General features: G+C 43.8%; 1 protein-coding gene across 1 annotated transcript in view; it reads right to left on the reverse strand.

Annotated features, from left to right (window-relative positions):
- Positions 1-18760, reverse strand: part of UVRAG (UV radiation resistance associated) — a 260496-nt gene that overhangs the window by 101648 nt on the left and 140088 nt on the right. The window contains exons 9-11 of the mRNA XM_084773991.1: positions 13561-13645; positions 10618-10705; positions 8789-8849 (exon numbers count right to left, since the gene is read on the reverse strand). Of these exons, the coding sequence (XP_084630117.1) occupies positions 8789-8849; positions 10618-10705; positions 13561-13645 (234 nt within the window). The remainder of the gene's footprint in view (positions 1-8788; positions 8850-10617; positions 10706-13560; positions 13646-18760) is intronic.

Genomic DNA, 18760 nt, shown 5'->3' on the forward strand with positions numbered 1-18760 from the left:
CTCTCCCCTGCCCCTTCACCCTATTTCCCTCCCCTAGACCTCTGACAGAAGGGGATCTCCTCCCCTATCATATGACCACAGGCTACCAGGTCTCATCCAGATAGCCTGCTTCCCCTTCTTCTGAGTGATGGGCCTCCCCACCAAGGGGAAGTGGTCAAATAGGGGGCACCAGAGTTCAGAGTTCATGTGAGAGGCAGTCCCGCTCTCCCTACAACCATGGAGAATGAGCTGTCCATTGGCTAGATCTGAACAGGGGGGTCTAGGTTTACTGCATGCATTGTCCTTGGTTGGTACAGCAGTTTGTTCAGGACCCCCTGGGCCCAGAAGATTGTTAATTCTTAAGTGAAATAAAATAACCCACTACACCCTTGTGGGAATGCTTTGGATATTGATAAGGACAATGTTGCATAAATACTCCTGGGGAATGTTGAGATGAGACAAAGGGGAAATATGTTCCATAGCAAAGTAAATGTCAAAACCATAGTGTTCATACACAAACCTTGTCATATAATTTAGGTGGAAGTAAGTAAAGGGGAAAACGCATGTATCATTAGACATAAGCTTCTGGCTTTTAAAAGGCTACAAACAATTATATTCTTAAAACTCATCATTCATATTTCTGCTCCTAGCTATAAGGTAATGAATGATTACTCAAGTACTCAAAACCTGAGTAACGTAACAGGAGGATTCCAATGTCCCTGAGGAGGAAGGAAAGGAAAACTGCCTCCCTAGTGTACAGTGTTCCTTAATCACCTTAAAAAGCTTGCACACGTGTAAAGATTTAACACCTGATCTGGGGTATCCTAGACACTGAGAAGGGGCTGAACTGATTGCAGTGAATGTGGCCTCACTACTGCCTGACTCCTAAGGACACCTTCACCTTCAATTTTTAATCCTATTTTTCATATTGTTCCATTTATGTTTTTAATATCGGTGTCACTAGCTTTGCACAGCAGGAATGCCACTCCACCACACTTCCCCAGTGACCGGAGTCCCTGCTCTTGACTTCACAACTGTCTCTTAGCTTCTCTTTGATCTTTCTATAATCAAATATCATTTACTATTACTCATTTTTCTTCTTTCTAGATTTGTCTGTAGTAATACTTTATATCTGACATCCATCCACTCACCAACAGATACTAAACTGGTCTCCCCTTTTATGTTGTCCCACCCATTTTACAGATTAAAATCAAATCAAAACAAAACCTAAGGCTCAAAGAGATTAAAGAACTCGCAATGTAGCTGCTGGTAAGTGCGCCTGACGACAAGTCCTCTGTCCCTCCACACCCTCCACACTATTGCAGAACTTCCTTAAAAAACCAAACACAGTCTCTAATCATTTTAACTTGGAGTTCTAGAATATACAGGCACTTGAACGTACCATCCCAGTGTCTTCACTTTATATTAAAGGAAAAGGAGACATTAAAAAGTCTGTGGTGCAGGGCTGGAGTGATGGCTCTGTGATTAAGAGCATGTGCGGCTCTTCCCGGGGACCTGAAATCAGTTCCCAGCACCCACACCAGGAGGTCACAGCCACATGTAACTCCAGCTTCAGGAGGATCCAGTGGCCTCCCTGGGCATCTGCACACACATGTGCATATCTACACACAGATACAGCTACATGTACATGATTTAAAATAATGACAATAAATATTTTTTAAAGAAATGGCTACAATCTCCCATTTCTGTAGGCCTACAAAACGGTTTCACGGCCAGGAACTTCCACTCTCTCCAAACACCCTCATGAGAAAGTGCAACAACATTCATTCTAAATGATTCTGGAGTTGCTACTAATTAACATCCTAGTTATTTTTAGAGATTATACCGTCTTGTCCCAGGCACAACCAAATACTTCATTAACAATTTGCCTTTGTAGAAACCTGTACATCATTCTATTGTAGTAGCTAAAAAGTACTTTATGTGCATGCACATACATGGGCGTATTAAGGGTGTGTATATGTGTGTGTGTGTTTGTGTGTGTGTGAGAGAGAGAAAAGTTAACCTCAGGAGCTGTCTATCTTGTTTTTGAGACATAGTCTATCACTGGTTGAGGCTCACTGATTCGGCTACATTGACTCAAGCCCCAGGATCCAGCTCCCACAGTGTGTGTGTGGGGGTGGGGTGGGAGGGTGGGCGGGGCAGGGGTGGAAGGCCGCAGCCATGCACCACCACACGAGGCTTTTTCCATGGGTGCTGGAGCTTGAACTCGGGTCCCAGTGCTTACATGGCAAGCACTTTATCTTTTGGATTGTAAGCCTAGCCTTTAACAGGTGAGCCATCTGTCTAGCCCAGCAAGTACTTTATCAACTGGGGTATTACTTTAAGTTATGAATTCTCTTATAGTATATTAAAGCTAAGAGAAATCTTAGATATCACAGCAGTAATACCATCAACTCACCGGTGACATAGACGAGGCCCAGGTGGGACAGCTTGGTTAAAATCATATTGGTAAAACCCAAAGGCAATGGAGTGAGTGGGGAAGATGCCTCTATCCCTCAAAATGCGCTGCTCCCCAACAGTCTGTGTTCTTTTATTTGTTTGTTTTGTTTTTTGAAACAGGGTTCCTCTGTGTGTAGCCCCAGCTGTCCTGGAATCACTCTGTAGACCAGGCTGGCCTTGAACTCACAGAGATCCGCCTACACACCCCCTCCCTCCCCACCCCCTCCACTCCTGGTCCTGCCCTGAGTGCTGGGATTAAAGGCATGTGCCACCACGAGACTGGGAGAGCCTTCACAGTGGCTGAACTCGGCCTCTTGCTTCCTAGAAAGTACTGAGCCACCAAATGGAAATCATTCCTCAGAGCAAAAGGGTGCGTGTTGAAAGGAACCACCCTTTGAACCCAGAGGAGGAGGAAGAGGAGGAAGAGGAGGAAGAGGAAGAGGGGGAGGAGAAGGAGGAGGACTTACTGGGGCTCACACTTGAGCACTGACATTCTGCTTTACTGATCTAACACTCAGCTTCCCTCTTCCTATACGGCCTGATAGGAATGGGTTTGAAAATTCTCAGAAAGCAACAAAAAGCCTTCGGATGAGCCTTCCAAAAAAGTCAAATGCAAACCACTAATGGCTAATAGCTGAAGCATTTATATACTTCTCAATTACTAAAAAGAAAATGGTAAGAAATTTTACATTTGCATAATTTTAGACTACATACACATTTGGGGTTTTTTGTTGTTGTTGTTTTTTAAAAAGATTTATTTATTTAGTACACAAAGTGTTCTGCCTGCATGTGAGCCAGCAGACCAGAAGAGGGCACCAGGTCTCATTATAGATGGCTGTGAGCCACCATGTGATTGCTGGGAATTGAACTCAGGACCTTTGGAAGAACAGCCAGTGCTCTTAACCTCTGAGCCATCGCTCCAGCCCTACATATACATTTGTATTAAAAGAATAAAGGCCTGATCTTGCATCACCTCCCTGCAATGAGGCAAACCAATTTTGCTTAAATGTAAATATTAAAAAGGCATCTCAAAGAGAGGTGTATGCACAGAAATGAAAAATCAAAGGGAATAGTGGATAGAGTGAAGTAACACTGGGAAAGAGCTTCGGCTCAAGCCATTCACACTCACACTGCTGCCACAGGACTCCCTGCTCTACCTATTAAACACCACTCCAGGCCATAGCGCTCCACCAGCCTCACAGTTAAACACCGCGGTGTTGGATTTCCAATATTGAAGCTTTATATTAAAAAGCATTTTAAAAGGATCACGGGTGGAGCCTTACAGGGCCCACGGGTATTTCAATACCCTCAAAAGGAAAACCACCTCCTGGTAGGGAAGTCACTTTCATCACCCCAAGACCACCGAGGCCCCAGTGGGAAAATGTGAGCTCATGTGGTGAATATGGCGATCACAGGCCATGCAACCTCAGATGTCACATTCTGTTGCCAATCATTTTAGCTGAAACCCAAAAGGTTTAAGGTTCCTGGCATTCTGAGATCTGAAAGCCTTTTTACCTGCCAAAGCCAAAACCTGGCCCTCCGAGGTGTGCTTTTCCAGCAAGCATTAATGACGTCCGCCACACCTAACACAGAGCAGAGGTGTGGGGTTCCTATGCTGCTCTGGGGAGCAGAAAGGTCACCAATGAGAGTTCTGTTGGTGAGAAGTCGGAGGGAGAGAGGGGGCTTGGGAGCAATGGCGTGAACTGTATGTGAAATGATACTAATTCAACAGTGTTCAGAGAGCTTCGAAGTAAAACAAAACTCCACAGTTCCCTATAGCAGGTATTTATGATTTGCTTTTAAGATATAGAAAGGTGCTCAAAGCTAGAGTTTTTGTGTAATTTTTGTGGTAAAAACTTACACACCTACACAGACCTCATGCACCAGTTCATTGCTCCTTATATGATGGGCAAACTTTCGCATCGCAATGCTTCTGAGCACAGTGAGCAGTCTCAAGTGCTCACCATCCTGCCTTCCCGATCCCCCAAGGCAGCTCATCTGTTAAGGAAGGAGCATGCTCTGAGCCAGACAGGACAAAACATTTAAGACTCCAATCACTGGCACAGCCTTGATGGAGTCATTCTCTGTCCTCAGTGAGACACTGTTTGACATATGGACTCTCCTTTCCAGGAAAGCTGCGTGCATGAAGGGACACAGACACAGAGGACACCTGGGTCTCATTACCACAAAAGGCCCTCATATTATGGATTACTTAAAAACGCACAAGCACAAACATTGGGGTTTTTCTTTTCTTTTCTTTTCTCTTTTTTAAACTAAATGTCTCAGTCAATTGAACTCAGATGAGCATTCTTCTCTGGGCACGGTTCTCCCGTTGTGTCCGGCTCTCTCTGGCACACTCTAACAATAACTTAACCATTTGGAAAAGCATAATAAACACTGGCCCCTTGGTGGAGTTTCCCAAACATTACTGACCCATGCAGTGTTAATCCCTACCTAGCAGAGGCTCATGAACATCATGAGAAAATCTGCTGGGAGCTCCCTCTCCAGAGCCTGTCCCGGGAATGCATGCGCTGCTGCAGGACACTAAGAAGTCCTTGGAGGCTCAGGAGGTCATTGTTTAACGCAAGGAAAGAAAGGGCATCACAGCAGGAACAAGGACCTTAGAGTCAGGTGAGGAGAGGCGCCCTCAGCCCTGCACCAATGCTCTTTTCCTCTCTCCTCCCTTTCTCTCTCCATCCCTTCCGCTCCTCCTTCTCTCTTTCTCTTTTTAACATTGAAACAATAAAACAAACAACACCCCACAAGGCAAGCCTCTGCCCATGAGAGAAATTCTCACAGAACTAAAGTAATAACATGGACCACTGCTGTTGCAATTTTTGAAGCCCGGAGTTGAACTATCTTCCTGCCTCGGAGTGCTGGAATCACAGGCACTTAACTGCTATCTGGTTGCCATCACTACATTTCTCCTCATCAGACCTAAATCACCTCTTGCCCTTCCTTCAACATGAGTTGTTTCTGAAGACAGCTCAGGCATTCTCTGGTTCTATGGAGCGGTTTTCCTGATCCCCTCCCAAGAGAATTCTCTCCACTTGAGTCTCTAACATAGACTATGTTCTCAATTACCACTTCTTGCCTGGCTTAATTACACACCTGATGCCCACAACAGAGCTACAATCTCCCCAAGGCTCAACCAATGCCTTAATCCTCTCTGCATCCCTTTAGGGCCGGGCATGGTAGACAGCAAACAGGGCATCTGTGTTGCTATCCTACCTACACATCCTGCACAATCAGAACACAATAACACAATACAGCGTTTATCCTTCTTAACACTTCTGACTCCTGGGGGAACAGGGAACGGACTGATGGGGGGGAGGGGCTTATCTCCCATTTCACTCTTCCGAGACTTCACTGAAGGGCTACTGTGCAATTTTAAAGGAGCAGAGAATGTATGCAGCATTAGTGAGTAGTCCAAGTGTAGACAGCTATGGAAGCCATGAGAAACAAGGCACTTGAAAGAAAACCAAAATAGAACCAAGAAACCTTGCTGAGTAGACAGGCCAGGGTAACAGACCTCCACAGCACTATTCCTGCTCCCAGCCCGTCATCCCCTAGTTAGCAGCCAGAAGGAAGAAGAGAGCTCAGCTCAGGCTGCAGCCCCTCCCAAACCTGTTAGGCACTGGCCACTCGCTGAGAATGAGACAGAAGCCCCAAGGCCCTGCTGACCTCGCACCTCCCTCCCCCAGGTGCTTACTAAGTTCTAACCACACAGACCTGGTCTTCTCACTCCTCCCTTCCTCCCTCTTTTGCAAGTAATCTCAATTACGCTGACTGCGGACATCCTATGGAGAAACTCTTTGAAATGTCATCTCATTCAATCATGCCAAGGAATTAGTGATGTAAATAATCCAGGTAAAGGGACAAGCTAAGAGAGTACATGATTGCCTTAAATACCAGCCTTTTCTCTAACACTCCAATCCCAAGTTTTTCATATATGTCAAGGCCACCTCCACCATGACCTCTGACCTTTGAACTTAAACCCTTTCTAGCTATAGCCTAATTGGTTCTTTCAGCTTTCAAATTTTGTGCTAAGTGTTGTTCTTTAGAGAGGTCTCTTATGAATAGTTTATCTGGTTATCATGTAATGTCTGTCTTCATTGACTGGCTGCTTCCTTCAGTAGGCTAGAGTTCCAACAAAAGAAAACAACATATTTTCTTTTTTTCAATAATTACACCCTCAGAACTCAGCACAGTGCTTGGCTTATAGGTATTTAATAAAGTAAACCTCTTTTTTCATTATTAATTTGTGTGTGTGGATGATTTGCCTGCACGTATCTGCACGTCACGTCCATGCCTGATGTCTGTGGAGGCTCTGGATCACCTCAAACTGGAGTTACAGACAGTTGTGAGCTGTCATGTGGGGGCTGGGAATCGAACCCAGGTCTTCAGGAAGAGCAGCCAGTGTTTTGTTTTAGCTGCTGAGCCATCTCTCCAGCTCCCCAGTAAATACTTTTTTAATGAGTGAGTAAGGATAATAGCACAGCACAGGCTTTAGGACATGACACTTTGCATAAAATGAACCCTGAAGCGCACTGTGCGGCTGAGGAGGTCTGAGGGCTCACTGTACAGTGAAGCCAGGTCTACCCCGCTCTGTTGCTAACTCCGCAGGCTTCCTTTGCTCTAATCCGCATTAAAGATAAAGCAAAACCTCAAGCTTTTACAGACACTGGTGTGTCCCAGTTCTCACAGCAATTACACAAGGCTGATTGGAAATTATCTCAGACACAACATGGCTCCCAGAAGGGGGCTCAGAACCTAAGCTGAGATTTCCCATCTCTTGGTTACTGTTCTTATATCATGTCCCAGCTAACCATGTGCTATGCAGGCAGACAGAGGTAATTAATTAATCTCCACTTGAATGCTATTTATTTATTTATTTATTTATTTATTTATTTATTTATTATGCAGTGCTCTGCCTGCATGACAGAAGAGGGCATTAGATCACATTATAGATGGTTGTGAGCCACCATGTAGTTGCTGGGAATTGAACTCATGACCTCTAGAAGAGCAGTCAGTGCGCTTAACCTCTAAGCCTTCTCTCCCGCCCCCATCCACTTGAATATTTAAGACCACAATAACATGTTTAAGGGGATGTGGAAGCACATCCTGATGGATGGACAATAAGAACAGCCTCTTCTTGAAGTTCTGTGATGTACAGCTGGCTTAGGGAATATTCTATATTAGACCTGGGAATAGCATTTAGGCTACAGGGCAAAATAAGACAGTTTATTAAGCATGAGACCATCTCTTGAACTGGGAGCCAGCTCACTCACTGGGTCAGGCTTGCTGTGTAAACATGAGGACCTGTGCTCAGATCCCTGGCACTCACATTAAAATACACACTCTTTGCTTTGGTATATTAGGGGGAAAAAGATTTTAAAATACAAAAATTATTTTGAATCTGAATTCTGTAATCCCTTTACTGTAAAAGAGAAGAGTGAGAATTTAACAAATTAAGGCTATGCTTACAGAAATACCACAAGATTGAATTTCAAATACTTTTCAGGATGGTAATAACATGACTCCTGACAATGGACTAACGCCTGCTCTAACTAACCCTGCTCCTAGCTATACACAGATTTTCATAAAAACCAATGAGAAAGACCAGGAAATTACCAGCCTGCTGTCCTCGCCGCCCCCCTCCCTTTTAAATTTCAGATACAAGGCTCCATAAATGTGGGGGGCCATGCCAAATTCTGCCATGTCAGAAATCCTGTGCTTAGGCTGCATGCTGTGACCTTCGAGTTGCTGACCTTTGCCTCACGAGGTCTTGTGTTCCAGGCTATCCTTGGACTATTTACCTTTGAAAGAAGTAGGGAAGTCCCAGCTTGGAACCACCCAGAGGATCAAGGAAGTTCTTACAGGGAACTATTAAAGTTCTTGCAGGGAGTGATTGAGGCTATTGCATTCTTGCCTGGGGGCTAGGGTGAGTGAGATCAGAACAGATCCTGTTGGCCTTGCTCTCTCTATATTCTTACTAGTCAGCATTAAAGTGAATCTTGATCAGAAATTTCCTGACGTGATTCGTTATTTCTCGAGTCTCTGTATCCTACTTTCAATTCCCACTCCCTCTTTCAGGTGAACCCTGATTCAATTTTTCCCGAGGGCTGGGACACAACAAATAAATATTTGTTCCAAGGTCAGGCAGCATATCCTGTTCCGTTTCCTAGCAGGGAAGCAGGCCTGTGCACTTCCCTGTGAAGGGATAGAAACTCTAAACCCCCTTTGGACAAAGTGCTTGGTATCTGTTATTATCAAGATAGCTCTACTCCCATGCATATTACACACACCACATCTTCAGACGTTAGAAAGAAAGAAAGAAAGAAAATACCTTGGAAGTCCTCAGAATTAGGCAACTTGACACCACATACAAAATAATCCTTATGCTCATTCTGTGAATTTAATCAAAAGACGAAATTAATTCATTGTACTAAAAAGCAAAGAAGCTACTAAGTCAACTGAGAACGCAGAGGTGGCCGGTATGCCTTCTTAGATGCAGAACAGCGTGAGACCTGTTCGGGCTGGCGTGGACACATGGCAACGATGGCCACACTACTTTCCTGCATTTTGTTACACTTGACAATTTGATAGTATAATCACATGTGCATTATCTAAAGAAAAAGGTGTATGAAAGCAACCTCATAAAATATCTTCCTCGTGGGCATGGCAGCACATGTTTATAACGAGGCAGGAAGACTAGGAGTTCAAATATCATCTGTAACTGCATCATATATTTGAAGAAGCCAGAATTATATGTTATCCATTTTAAAAGCAAGGAAAATTAAAAAAACAAAAACAAACAAACAAACAAACAAAAAAACATTCAGGGGGCTGGAGAGATGACTCGGCGGTTAAGAGCACCAGCTGCTCTTCCAAAGGTCCTGAGTTCAATTCCCAGCAACCACATGGTGGCTCACAACCATCTATGAGATCTGATATCCTCTTCTGGTGTGCATGTAGGCATAACACTGTATACATAATAAATAAATCTTTAAAAAAAACATTCTGGCTAACCCATATCCAATCATTTGACAAGATTCTATGAGCAAATTCCAATTCTATTGGCTTTTTCTCTGAAAATTAGTTTATTAATAGATTACTATTAACAAGGAAGCTACCAAGTTTAATAGACTTGGTTCTAACTAATGCCCTAAATAGAGATTTATTTAACTATTACCTTTTATATTGATTTTAAGAAACTGCATTAAAAATTTAATATCCTGATAATTGCCTCTGGAATATCTTAGTGAATACCAATGCACGTAGGACACTGAGCAATTATGTTTTAAAGAAGCACATACACATTAGAAGAAATGTATCAGAAATGGTGAATAACAAGCACATACACATTAGAAGAAATGTATCAGAATTGGTGGATAACTGGTTGAATAAAAGATTCTGAAGGAACCATAAATAACTTGGCATTCTTTCTGATAGTAAAAAATGCTATCATCAAGCTGATATATAAAACAATCCAACTGTGGGACCTAGGACCAACTAAACGTGTGTGTGTCTGCGTGTATGTCTGTGTATGCATGGTGTGTGTGTGTGTGTGTGTGTGTGTGTGTGTGTGTGTAAGAAGGGTGGGGGGGACAGAGGTTAACTCTGGAACTCTTGGTGTTCCCCAAGATGGTTGTCCACCTTGTTTTTGAGACAAGGTCTCTCAGTAGGACCTGAGGCTTGCTATTTGGGTAGACTAGTTGGCCTCTGAGTCCCAGGGATCGGCCTGTCCCCACCTCCCCAACACTGGGACAGGAGCCCACCACCATGCCCAGCTTTCCCCTCGGGTCTTCATGCTTGTGTGCCGAGCCCTCGTCCCAGCTCCCTGGCTGAGTCTTAGCATACTTCTGGATAAATACCACCTCTTAAAGATCTCCTGGGTCATGAGAGAGCAAAAAGAGGGATGGCCTTTTCACCAAAAGGCAATTTCTTGTTTGGTTGTTTGTTTGTTTTTTCGAGACAGGGTCTCTCTGTGTTAGCCTTGGCCGTCCTGGACTCACTTTGTAGACCAGGCTGGCCTCGAACTCACAGCGATCGGCCTGCCTCTGCCTCCCGAGTGCTGGGATTAAAGGCGTGCGCCACCACGCCCGGCTTCAAAAGGAAATTTCAAGTGGAGTCACCTTTCCAAAACCCCCATCTCGCCGGGAATTTGCAACTTACCAAGTCAATCGGGTAAATGTAGGAGAGCTCCGAGAGCAGCTGCCGGCAGCGAATCGTCAGCTGCGCGTTAGTCTTCAGAAAGAGCTCTCTAGTGGGGAACAAGAAAAAGCACATTCATGAAAAGTTATGCTTGCATGCTGTCTAACACTTTCTACCTAATTAAGCCAGAGAAGATTAAATGGTCTATAACTGGCCAGAACATTTGGGAAGTGGAAGCGAGACTAATAGGCACCTTGAGTCCTGACCTGTCTCCTACAGTGCAATTACCTTAACTTCATACTGTGGACCCCTGTGTGTGCCCGGTGCTGTGCTAAGAGCTAGAAAGGATATAATAAGCAGATGCCCATGCCAGGAGCACCTGCTTCTATGTACCGGGAGCACCACACACGTTTGCTCAGTTATTCCAGGGACCATAGTGAGCTATCCCTACACCCACTAACACTTAGTAACCAGCAATTCAGTGAAGCTGATTCGATTCAGAATTTGATTTATATGACATTTCATTTAAAAGGGGGGAAAGAAAAAAAGTAAAAGTAGCCTTTCACAACTACACATTACAACTGTCTCAAAAAATACTGTGTTGTGAAATCAGAAAAATAACAAAATAAATTGAACAGCTGAGCAAAACCCCAAAGTGTCAGGCAAGGTGACAGCGCATTGCCCAAGCGGCTAGAAATGTGACCAGGGCACAAATATCACAGTGTGGTCCCTGCCTGTCATAGCAACTTCAAAACAAAGGAGATTTAAAAGGAACTACAGGTGAGAACAAAAGGGAAAGCTGGGGTGCTGCAGAGAGCCTCTGTTACACCATCAAATGCAGGGGGGGGGGGAGCTCGGGGGGATGCTCCAGTTTCCAGTCACAGAGCAGCTAACACTTTGGAACTTTCTGAATAAGGGGGTCATTTTTTGTCATTCTTGGTAATGCCTATGTGATTAGGGTAATGAGGTGAGATAGAGCAGACACTCCGAGGACAGAGCTGGACACTGTAGTGCCTACGTAGCAGAGGGCTGGTCTTCACCTCTGCCCACACCTCCCTCCATGAAGGGGTTGGAAGGAGAACAATCACTTCTGAGGGACAAAGTCCGGTGAGCATCACACTGTGGAGGAACCTGGAGGATGGCAAGCCTACACTGGCACACAACGCCTCCAGCTGGAGATTTATTTGCATCCTTGGCAACTTTCACCGTAAACTGTAAACATCTGTGCTTCCTTGAGTCTGTGAGGCCCTGGAGTAAATCGCCAGTTAGCTGAACGGAAGGAGAAGTTTGTGGGCATCGCTATAGTTGGCATCTGCAGCCTGTGACTGGCATCTGCAGCCTGTGACTGGCATCTGCAGCCTGTGACTGGCATCTCCTCACAGGTGTCGGTTTGGAGCACCTCTCAAGAGGAACCAGGCACTGTCAGAACTGAACTAAATCACAAGACACAATTTTGCTTGCGGGAAATCTAGGGTCAAAAGTGTTGTGAGGTCAGCGTGAAGGAACACACTGGCAGCCCCTGTCTGAAGAGCACCGATGGCTCTGCCAGTGAGCTGGTCACCGTGACTTCTCAGAGCCTCGCTTCCTATCTGTAAATTGGAGGATAAGAACAGATAGTCTCTGTTTATTCTAGGTCTAAGATATCTGAGTCCTCAACAACTAAAGGTCCACGGAGAAAGATGTGGATGACAGAACTTGCCACAGAAGTGACTGATGGTGAGAGAGAACAGAGATGACTGTGAATTATGGAGAGGAGAAGGAACAGCTATTGTCATCATATTATGTTGAGGGAAAAATTAAAATGCCAGTTTGTTGAAGGGTATTTGAAAATTAAGCAAGAAATCCCCATATTAAGAAGAGGAAAATATGGTAAAAACGGTATTTTAAGATGAAAGCATTTGTGGGCAAATGGATGGAACTAGAAATGATCATACCGAGTGAGTTAACCCAGACTCAGAAAGGCTCACATGGTGTATACTCACTTAAATTGGACACTAGCCCAACAGGGATGTCCCCTGAAAGTCTTCCCTTAGCAGGAGGTTGGGATAGATGCGGGGACGTCCTATTGGGACTCTAGGTGAGAGACGTATGGGAGAATGGGGAAATAGAAGGATCCAGAGGGTCCTAGAAACCTACAAGAACATCATGACGGGTAGATCTGGACCCGGTGGGGGTGTCAGCTCAAAATACTGCACCAACCAAGGACAATACATGCAGTAAATGTTGAACCTCTATTCAGATCTAGCCAAGGGACAGGACATTATCCACAGTCGTGTGGAGAGCAGGGACTGACTCTGACATGAACTCTGGTGTCCATATTTGACCACTTTCCCTTGGTGAGGAGGCCTGGTGGCACTCAGAGAAAGAATAGGAAGGCTACCAAGATGAGACTTGATAGGCTGTGACCATATCATGGGGGAGGTCCCCTTCTGTCACAGACCTAGGGAAGGGGAATAGAGTGTTTGAGGGAGGGAGGGGGGATCGGGAGGAGACAAGCAAGTGGATAACAGTTGAGATGTAATCCGAATAAATTAATAATAAGTAAATAAATAAAAAAGATGACAGCCCATAGCAGCATTGGGGGAGGGCTGCAAAGCTGGAGAGAGAGCGATTAGAGAAAGGCTGTAGGTGTTGCCGAGCTTATCAAGTGTGATATCAAGAAGCAGAGGCCCGAAGCAATTACTGATGAAAGCAAGTCAGCCAGCTGAAGTGGCATGGAAAAGACAGAGAGCAGAGGACGGAAATAGCTACAGTACTGGGGCCTGGGTGATGAGAAACAGTGTTCACGTTTCTAGGCTCCAGCACAGTGCAGACGCACAGCAGGTGCTCACAAATATCTGCTGAGTAAGGCAACGGGTGTGAGAGATACACGCAATGTAAATTAGCAGCGGCCTTTCATGAGGCTGCTTTGCCTCACGTCCCATAAGCTGACCACTCAGAGAAGCCACTCCCCAGGGCATTTACCTTTTTGCAGTGCACTCCTTCCTCAACTCACTCAGGGATTCCTTCTGCAGTTGAAGTTTGCCATGCTCGGTTGAAAATGCGCTTCCTACAAGGGGACACGGAAGAAGACAATGACAGATGAGATACTGCAGGCATGAGATACTGCAGGCAGTTCACACGCAGAGCTCAGTCTCCTGACGGACAGGCACAGAGACAGTTCACAGGCAAGGCACATCAGATAAAGAGCTTTAAGATGGATTAAGCAGAACAAACCGCTATTGATTTGGTTTCCATCGGTCCAGCCTCTAGTAGAAGGCAAAGAGCAGGCTCGTAGACTCTGCACCTAGGATTCTGGACACTGACCAAGAAGCCTTTATGAGACGTTAAAATTCAGATTTCACTCCCAAAAGACTGGTTAACTTATTTTCAGCCACAAACTCTACATTGCATTATTGAGAATATAAAATGTATAACAGGAAAATTACCTACATTTTGATTGCTATACTACAGTTCATATAACCAGTTTTATGAACTTTCATCTTGCTTGTATATATTTTAGTGAAAGTCACAGGGCACAGGAAATATGCATTCTGATTTTTCCATATTATGTCACAAGCATTTTTACATGGTGACAGTCTAAAGTTATGGCTGTATAAAACTTAGCTTTATAGATGTGGCTTGCAGGACTATCACACTTTATAACCCACAGGCTCACACTTGAATCCTATTACAGAACATTTAATTTCCTTTTAGTGTTTGCTTTAGTATGCTAATGATTGTGTTCCTATGTCTGTATTTTGCAACTATATCAACTCTTTGAAACTCAGTTTTGTGATAATAAAATCCTTTTCCATCCTCCTACTCTGAGAAAATGACAGCATGTGCTCTTGACAGTCCAGGCCTGATTGCATCTCCATAGGTCATCCATCAGGCAAGGAGAAACAGTGTAAGAACCTGACATACTAAGTTTTCTATTTTTCCAAAGTAATTTGCTTCATGAACTGTGATCCAATAAGAAGAGCTATCCTAAACGATTCTGCAGACCTATCCACCCAGGAAAGAACAGAAAGCAGGCTGATTTAATCAAAATCCAGCTTAGACATCAGCACCAAACCCACTACCTAAGCAGTTTTTGTTTGTCTTCTGATTTAACCAAGGACTTTGTTCATGCTAGACAAATGCTGTACCACAGAGCCAGGCCCCTAGCCCTCAGCAGTGCATACTCAAGCTTTTTCTAAGCACCTTTTCTTCTCTTTCAACTAAGACCCCCAAACTCAATCAAGGACCACCACTCATCTTCTGTAGCTAAATATTATTCCACAAATCTTTCTCTTAATGATTTTATATGACATTTAAATTGATGAGCACCATCCATGGATGTTGTAAATAAATTAGTGATTAAGTAGCCCTAGATTAGACAGTGGGACTCTTTTCGTCCTTGCTCCAGTGTCCCTGTGACATGTTGTACCACATTACTTGAACTTTTTTTTTTTCTTCACTGCCCGTAGGACCTGTAGTGATGCACCCTACCATTCCTGATACTGGTAACCTGTGCCTTCTCTCTTTATACTTGGTTGTTCTTGCTACTAGCTAATAAAAATACTTAACTAATTAATTAATAGAGGCAGGGTCTCACTATGTAGCATTGACTCACAAAGCTCCTGCTGCCTTTGTCTCCTGAGTACTAGGATTAAAGGCATGCACCACTATGCCCAGCCAAAGCTTTTATGTTTTAATAATCTTTCCAAATAACTGTTTTTGATTTCACTGATATACTGTACTCATTTTCTGTTTTTAAGTTTCTGCCCTTTGCCATTTCTTTCTCTCTGTTTAATTAACATGGGCGTAATTTGTCTTTCTTTTCCTAGTTTACAAAAAAAGGTTTAGATTACTGGCTGGAGACCTTTCTTCTTTTTAAATATACATATCAAATTTCCTCCTAAGATTTTGTGTTATTTTATGTTTTCCTTTAAACTTTCACACTATATCTTCACTCAGTTCAAAATACTTCCTAATTTGCCTTGGTCTATCTTTCTCTTTTTTTCTTTCTTTCTTTCTGACCCATTGTTTCTATATCACATTGTATAATTTCTAAATTTTTGGAATTTCCAGATATCTTTCTGTCAGTGGTTTCTAACTTATTTTAATCTTTTTGAATTAATTAATTAATTAATACATTATTCTGCCCACATATGTGGCTGCATGCCAGAACAGGGTGCCAGATCTCATTGTAGATGGTTGTGAGCCACAATATGGTTGCTGGGAATTGAACTTTGAAAGAATAGACAGTGCTCTTAACCTCTGAGCCATCTCTCCAGCCCCACTTATTTTAATTTTTCCAAGAAAACATACTCTGTGTGATTTTAAATAATTTTATAGTTGTGTTTTTCTTAGTAGCAGATAACATTTTAAAACTTCCACGTGGCCCGGTGGTGGTGGCGCACGCCTTTAATTCCAGAACTTGGGAGGCAGAGGTAGGTGGATTGCTGTGAGTTCGAGGCCAGCCTGGTCTACAAAGCGAGTCCAGGACAGTCAAGGCTACACAGAGAAACCCTGTCTCAAAAAGTCAACCAAAGAAACAAACAAACTTCCATGTATATTTGAAAAACAAAAGGCTGCTGTGCTCAAGAGCAACAGTACACTGTCAAATTGATTATTGTTAGGTTAATTTTTCCTGGAGAGACATGAACAAACATCTACTTAACTCAGACAGGACAATGAAGACAGACCAACTAAATGATTCTATGTAAGCCTAGTTTGGTGAACCCACTGAGTTTACATGGGATTCCTCACAGAAGCACAGACAAGTGCTGTGCAGCTACACCACTAAAGAAAATGTCTCCCTCCTCTGAGAACCATGAGTGGATTATGTCCTTAGGAAGGGCTGGGTCTCCTGTGACAAGGGTGCTGCCTCCCAAAAGGGAGTGTACATGAGCATCTCTGGTGGGAGATCACAGCTGTCCTGATTCCATATGGCAAAGACCACATGACAACCAGAGGACAGAGTCCCACAACAAGAATTTTAAGGTCTTTTATTTTTACCAAATCTCTCCATGTTTTATCAGTTACTCAAAGATGTGTTTTACTTTCCAGCTTCAGTTGTGCGTTCACTCATTTGTCATTCAGGAACACCAGGGTTGTAGCTGTCTCTTAGAATTGTGGGGTCTAGCTCTTTCCCTTAAGGCTCATAGTGGCTGTTATAACGGGGATTATGCTGTTAATGCAACAACAGCCACTTTCTCCTGAAGACCTTCACCTTCAGCTTCCTACCATGTCCTCAGTCTTCCTGTGACTATTCAAAAAAGAGTGACCCTGCTTTCCAATCCCTACAGTTTCATGCAAGCCCCACAGTAGGCCACCGACAACAGGGAAAAGCTTGAGCTGAATTCTTTCACCCTCTTCTACAGAGGTCCAGCTTCTTTATACACTGTCACCTGTCTCTCTGCATACACCTGGCTTTCTTCTCTCTCTCTCTCTCTCTCTCTCTCTCTCTCTCTCTCTCTCTCTCTCTCTCTCTCTCTCACACACACACACACACACACACACACACACACACACACACACCCATAGCTCATTGCAATCCTTGTTCTGAGAATCTCTTGGCTCAATGTTGTGTAAACACTGCTCTCCAATTGTCCCCTGATAAGCCAATAAAGCAGCTTACAGCCAATAGCTGAGCAGGGGAGAGAATGGGGCTGGACTTCCTGCCAGCCAGAGGAGGAGAAGTTAGAGGAGAAAGTAGGGGTTTGAGCCATGGGCAGGGGTCCAGGAGACATCAGGAGAGAGGAACTGGAGCAGAGAACGTAATAAGGTGCAAGCATCTTGGGGATTTACGATGGGAGAAAGCCAGGCTAGGTTAAAGGGTTAAGAATAAACTAAAACTGCTTGGGATGTGTGGTAAAGCTTGATAAATAAATAATATTATAGTCTCAATATTTTAATGCAAGCTGGTACAACAGAGAAACTAAGAAACAAACACGATTTTATAAAAAATAACTTTAACATGGCTGTCCTGACATCTAGGTTCTGATGATGTGAGGGAAGTTGTGACTTTGTACAGTATTTTTTAAAATTAGATTAGACATCAGATTTCTTTCCTTTGTTCTAGGCCGGTGGAGGAAGTCAAATATGAACACACTAATTTTTTTAAAAAGGTGTGTGTGTTTGTGTGTCGGGGGGCAGCAATTCCATTTGTTTAATGTGGACTTCCTTTAGTGAATGTTTTTGTTTTGATCCTAAGTGTGGGATGTGAAACAGACTTGTGTAAAGGCGTGTGATGTTTGTCTGTTGGAAACAGACTTGTGTGAGGGTGCGTGATGTTTGTCTGCGAGAAAGGGAATTGCCTCATATGGGGGGCAGGGGCAGATGGTCTTTACCAGTTGAAAAACATCCTGGCATAGACTCTTAGAGGAGATAAAAGAAGCCCCCCAGAACAGAGGCTTTCCTTTGCACACTTTCATCGCTTCGTATCACTTGGCTGCTTGTTGCTCCCGCTTCAAGATGTCCCTAGAGAGAAATGCTCCAGCGGCTTTGGGGTTCCTGCTGCTATTTGTTCCTGCTGCTGTGTTTGTTGTTGAAATCCTGACGGAGAGGAGTGGAATCACCCCAAGGAGGAACGGAGCCTAAGGAACTGTCCCTATTAACCTCCTCTCTCTCCTATCTAGGGGAGGTAGGTTGGAAGAGAGGTAGAGGCATTAAAGAGCCACAAATAAAGTAGGTTTTAAAAAGGTCAAAGTTGGGGCTGGGCGTGGTGGCACACACCTTTAATCCCAGCTCTTGGGAGGCAGAGGCAGGCCAATCGCTGTGAGTTCAAGGCCAGCCTGGTCTACAAAGTGTGTCCAGGACAGCCAAGGCTAACACAGGGAAACCCTGCCTCAAACAACAACAACAAAAAGATCAAAGTCTATACTTGGTTGTGCTTCTTTTCCTCAAATATTTTTCTTCAAATACTAACACAATAAAAATTTTTTTCCACAAATTACTGTAAGCCCAAGAATAATTGACTAGTACAGACAACATGGTATATGTTTCATTTGAAGCGATAGAGATTTATTTAAGTAAAATGCCTCATTCTTCACTACCTTAGTATAAGTATCAGGAACTGTTGACAATGCAGCTTTCCCTCAGGGCCTATTGGGGAGGGGGAGCACTAATTTTATTTAAAACCACTACAACTGTGGGGGAAAGCCTGCGTTACTTTGGTGCTGGGTGTTTCTGTCCT

The sequence above is a fragment of the Acomys minous genome, assembly GCF_964271855.1.
Source record: "Acomys minous genome assembly, chromosome: 2".
In the NCBI taxonomy this organism is placed as follows: Eukaryota; Metazoa; Chordata; class Mammalia; order Rodentia; family Muridae; genus Acomys; species Acomys minous.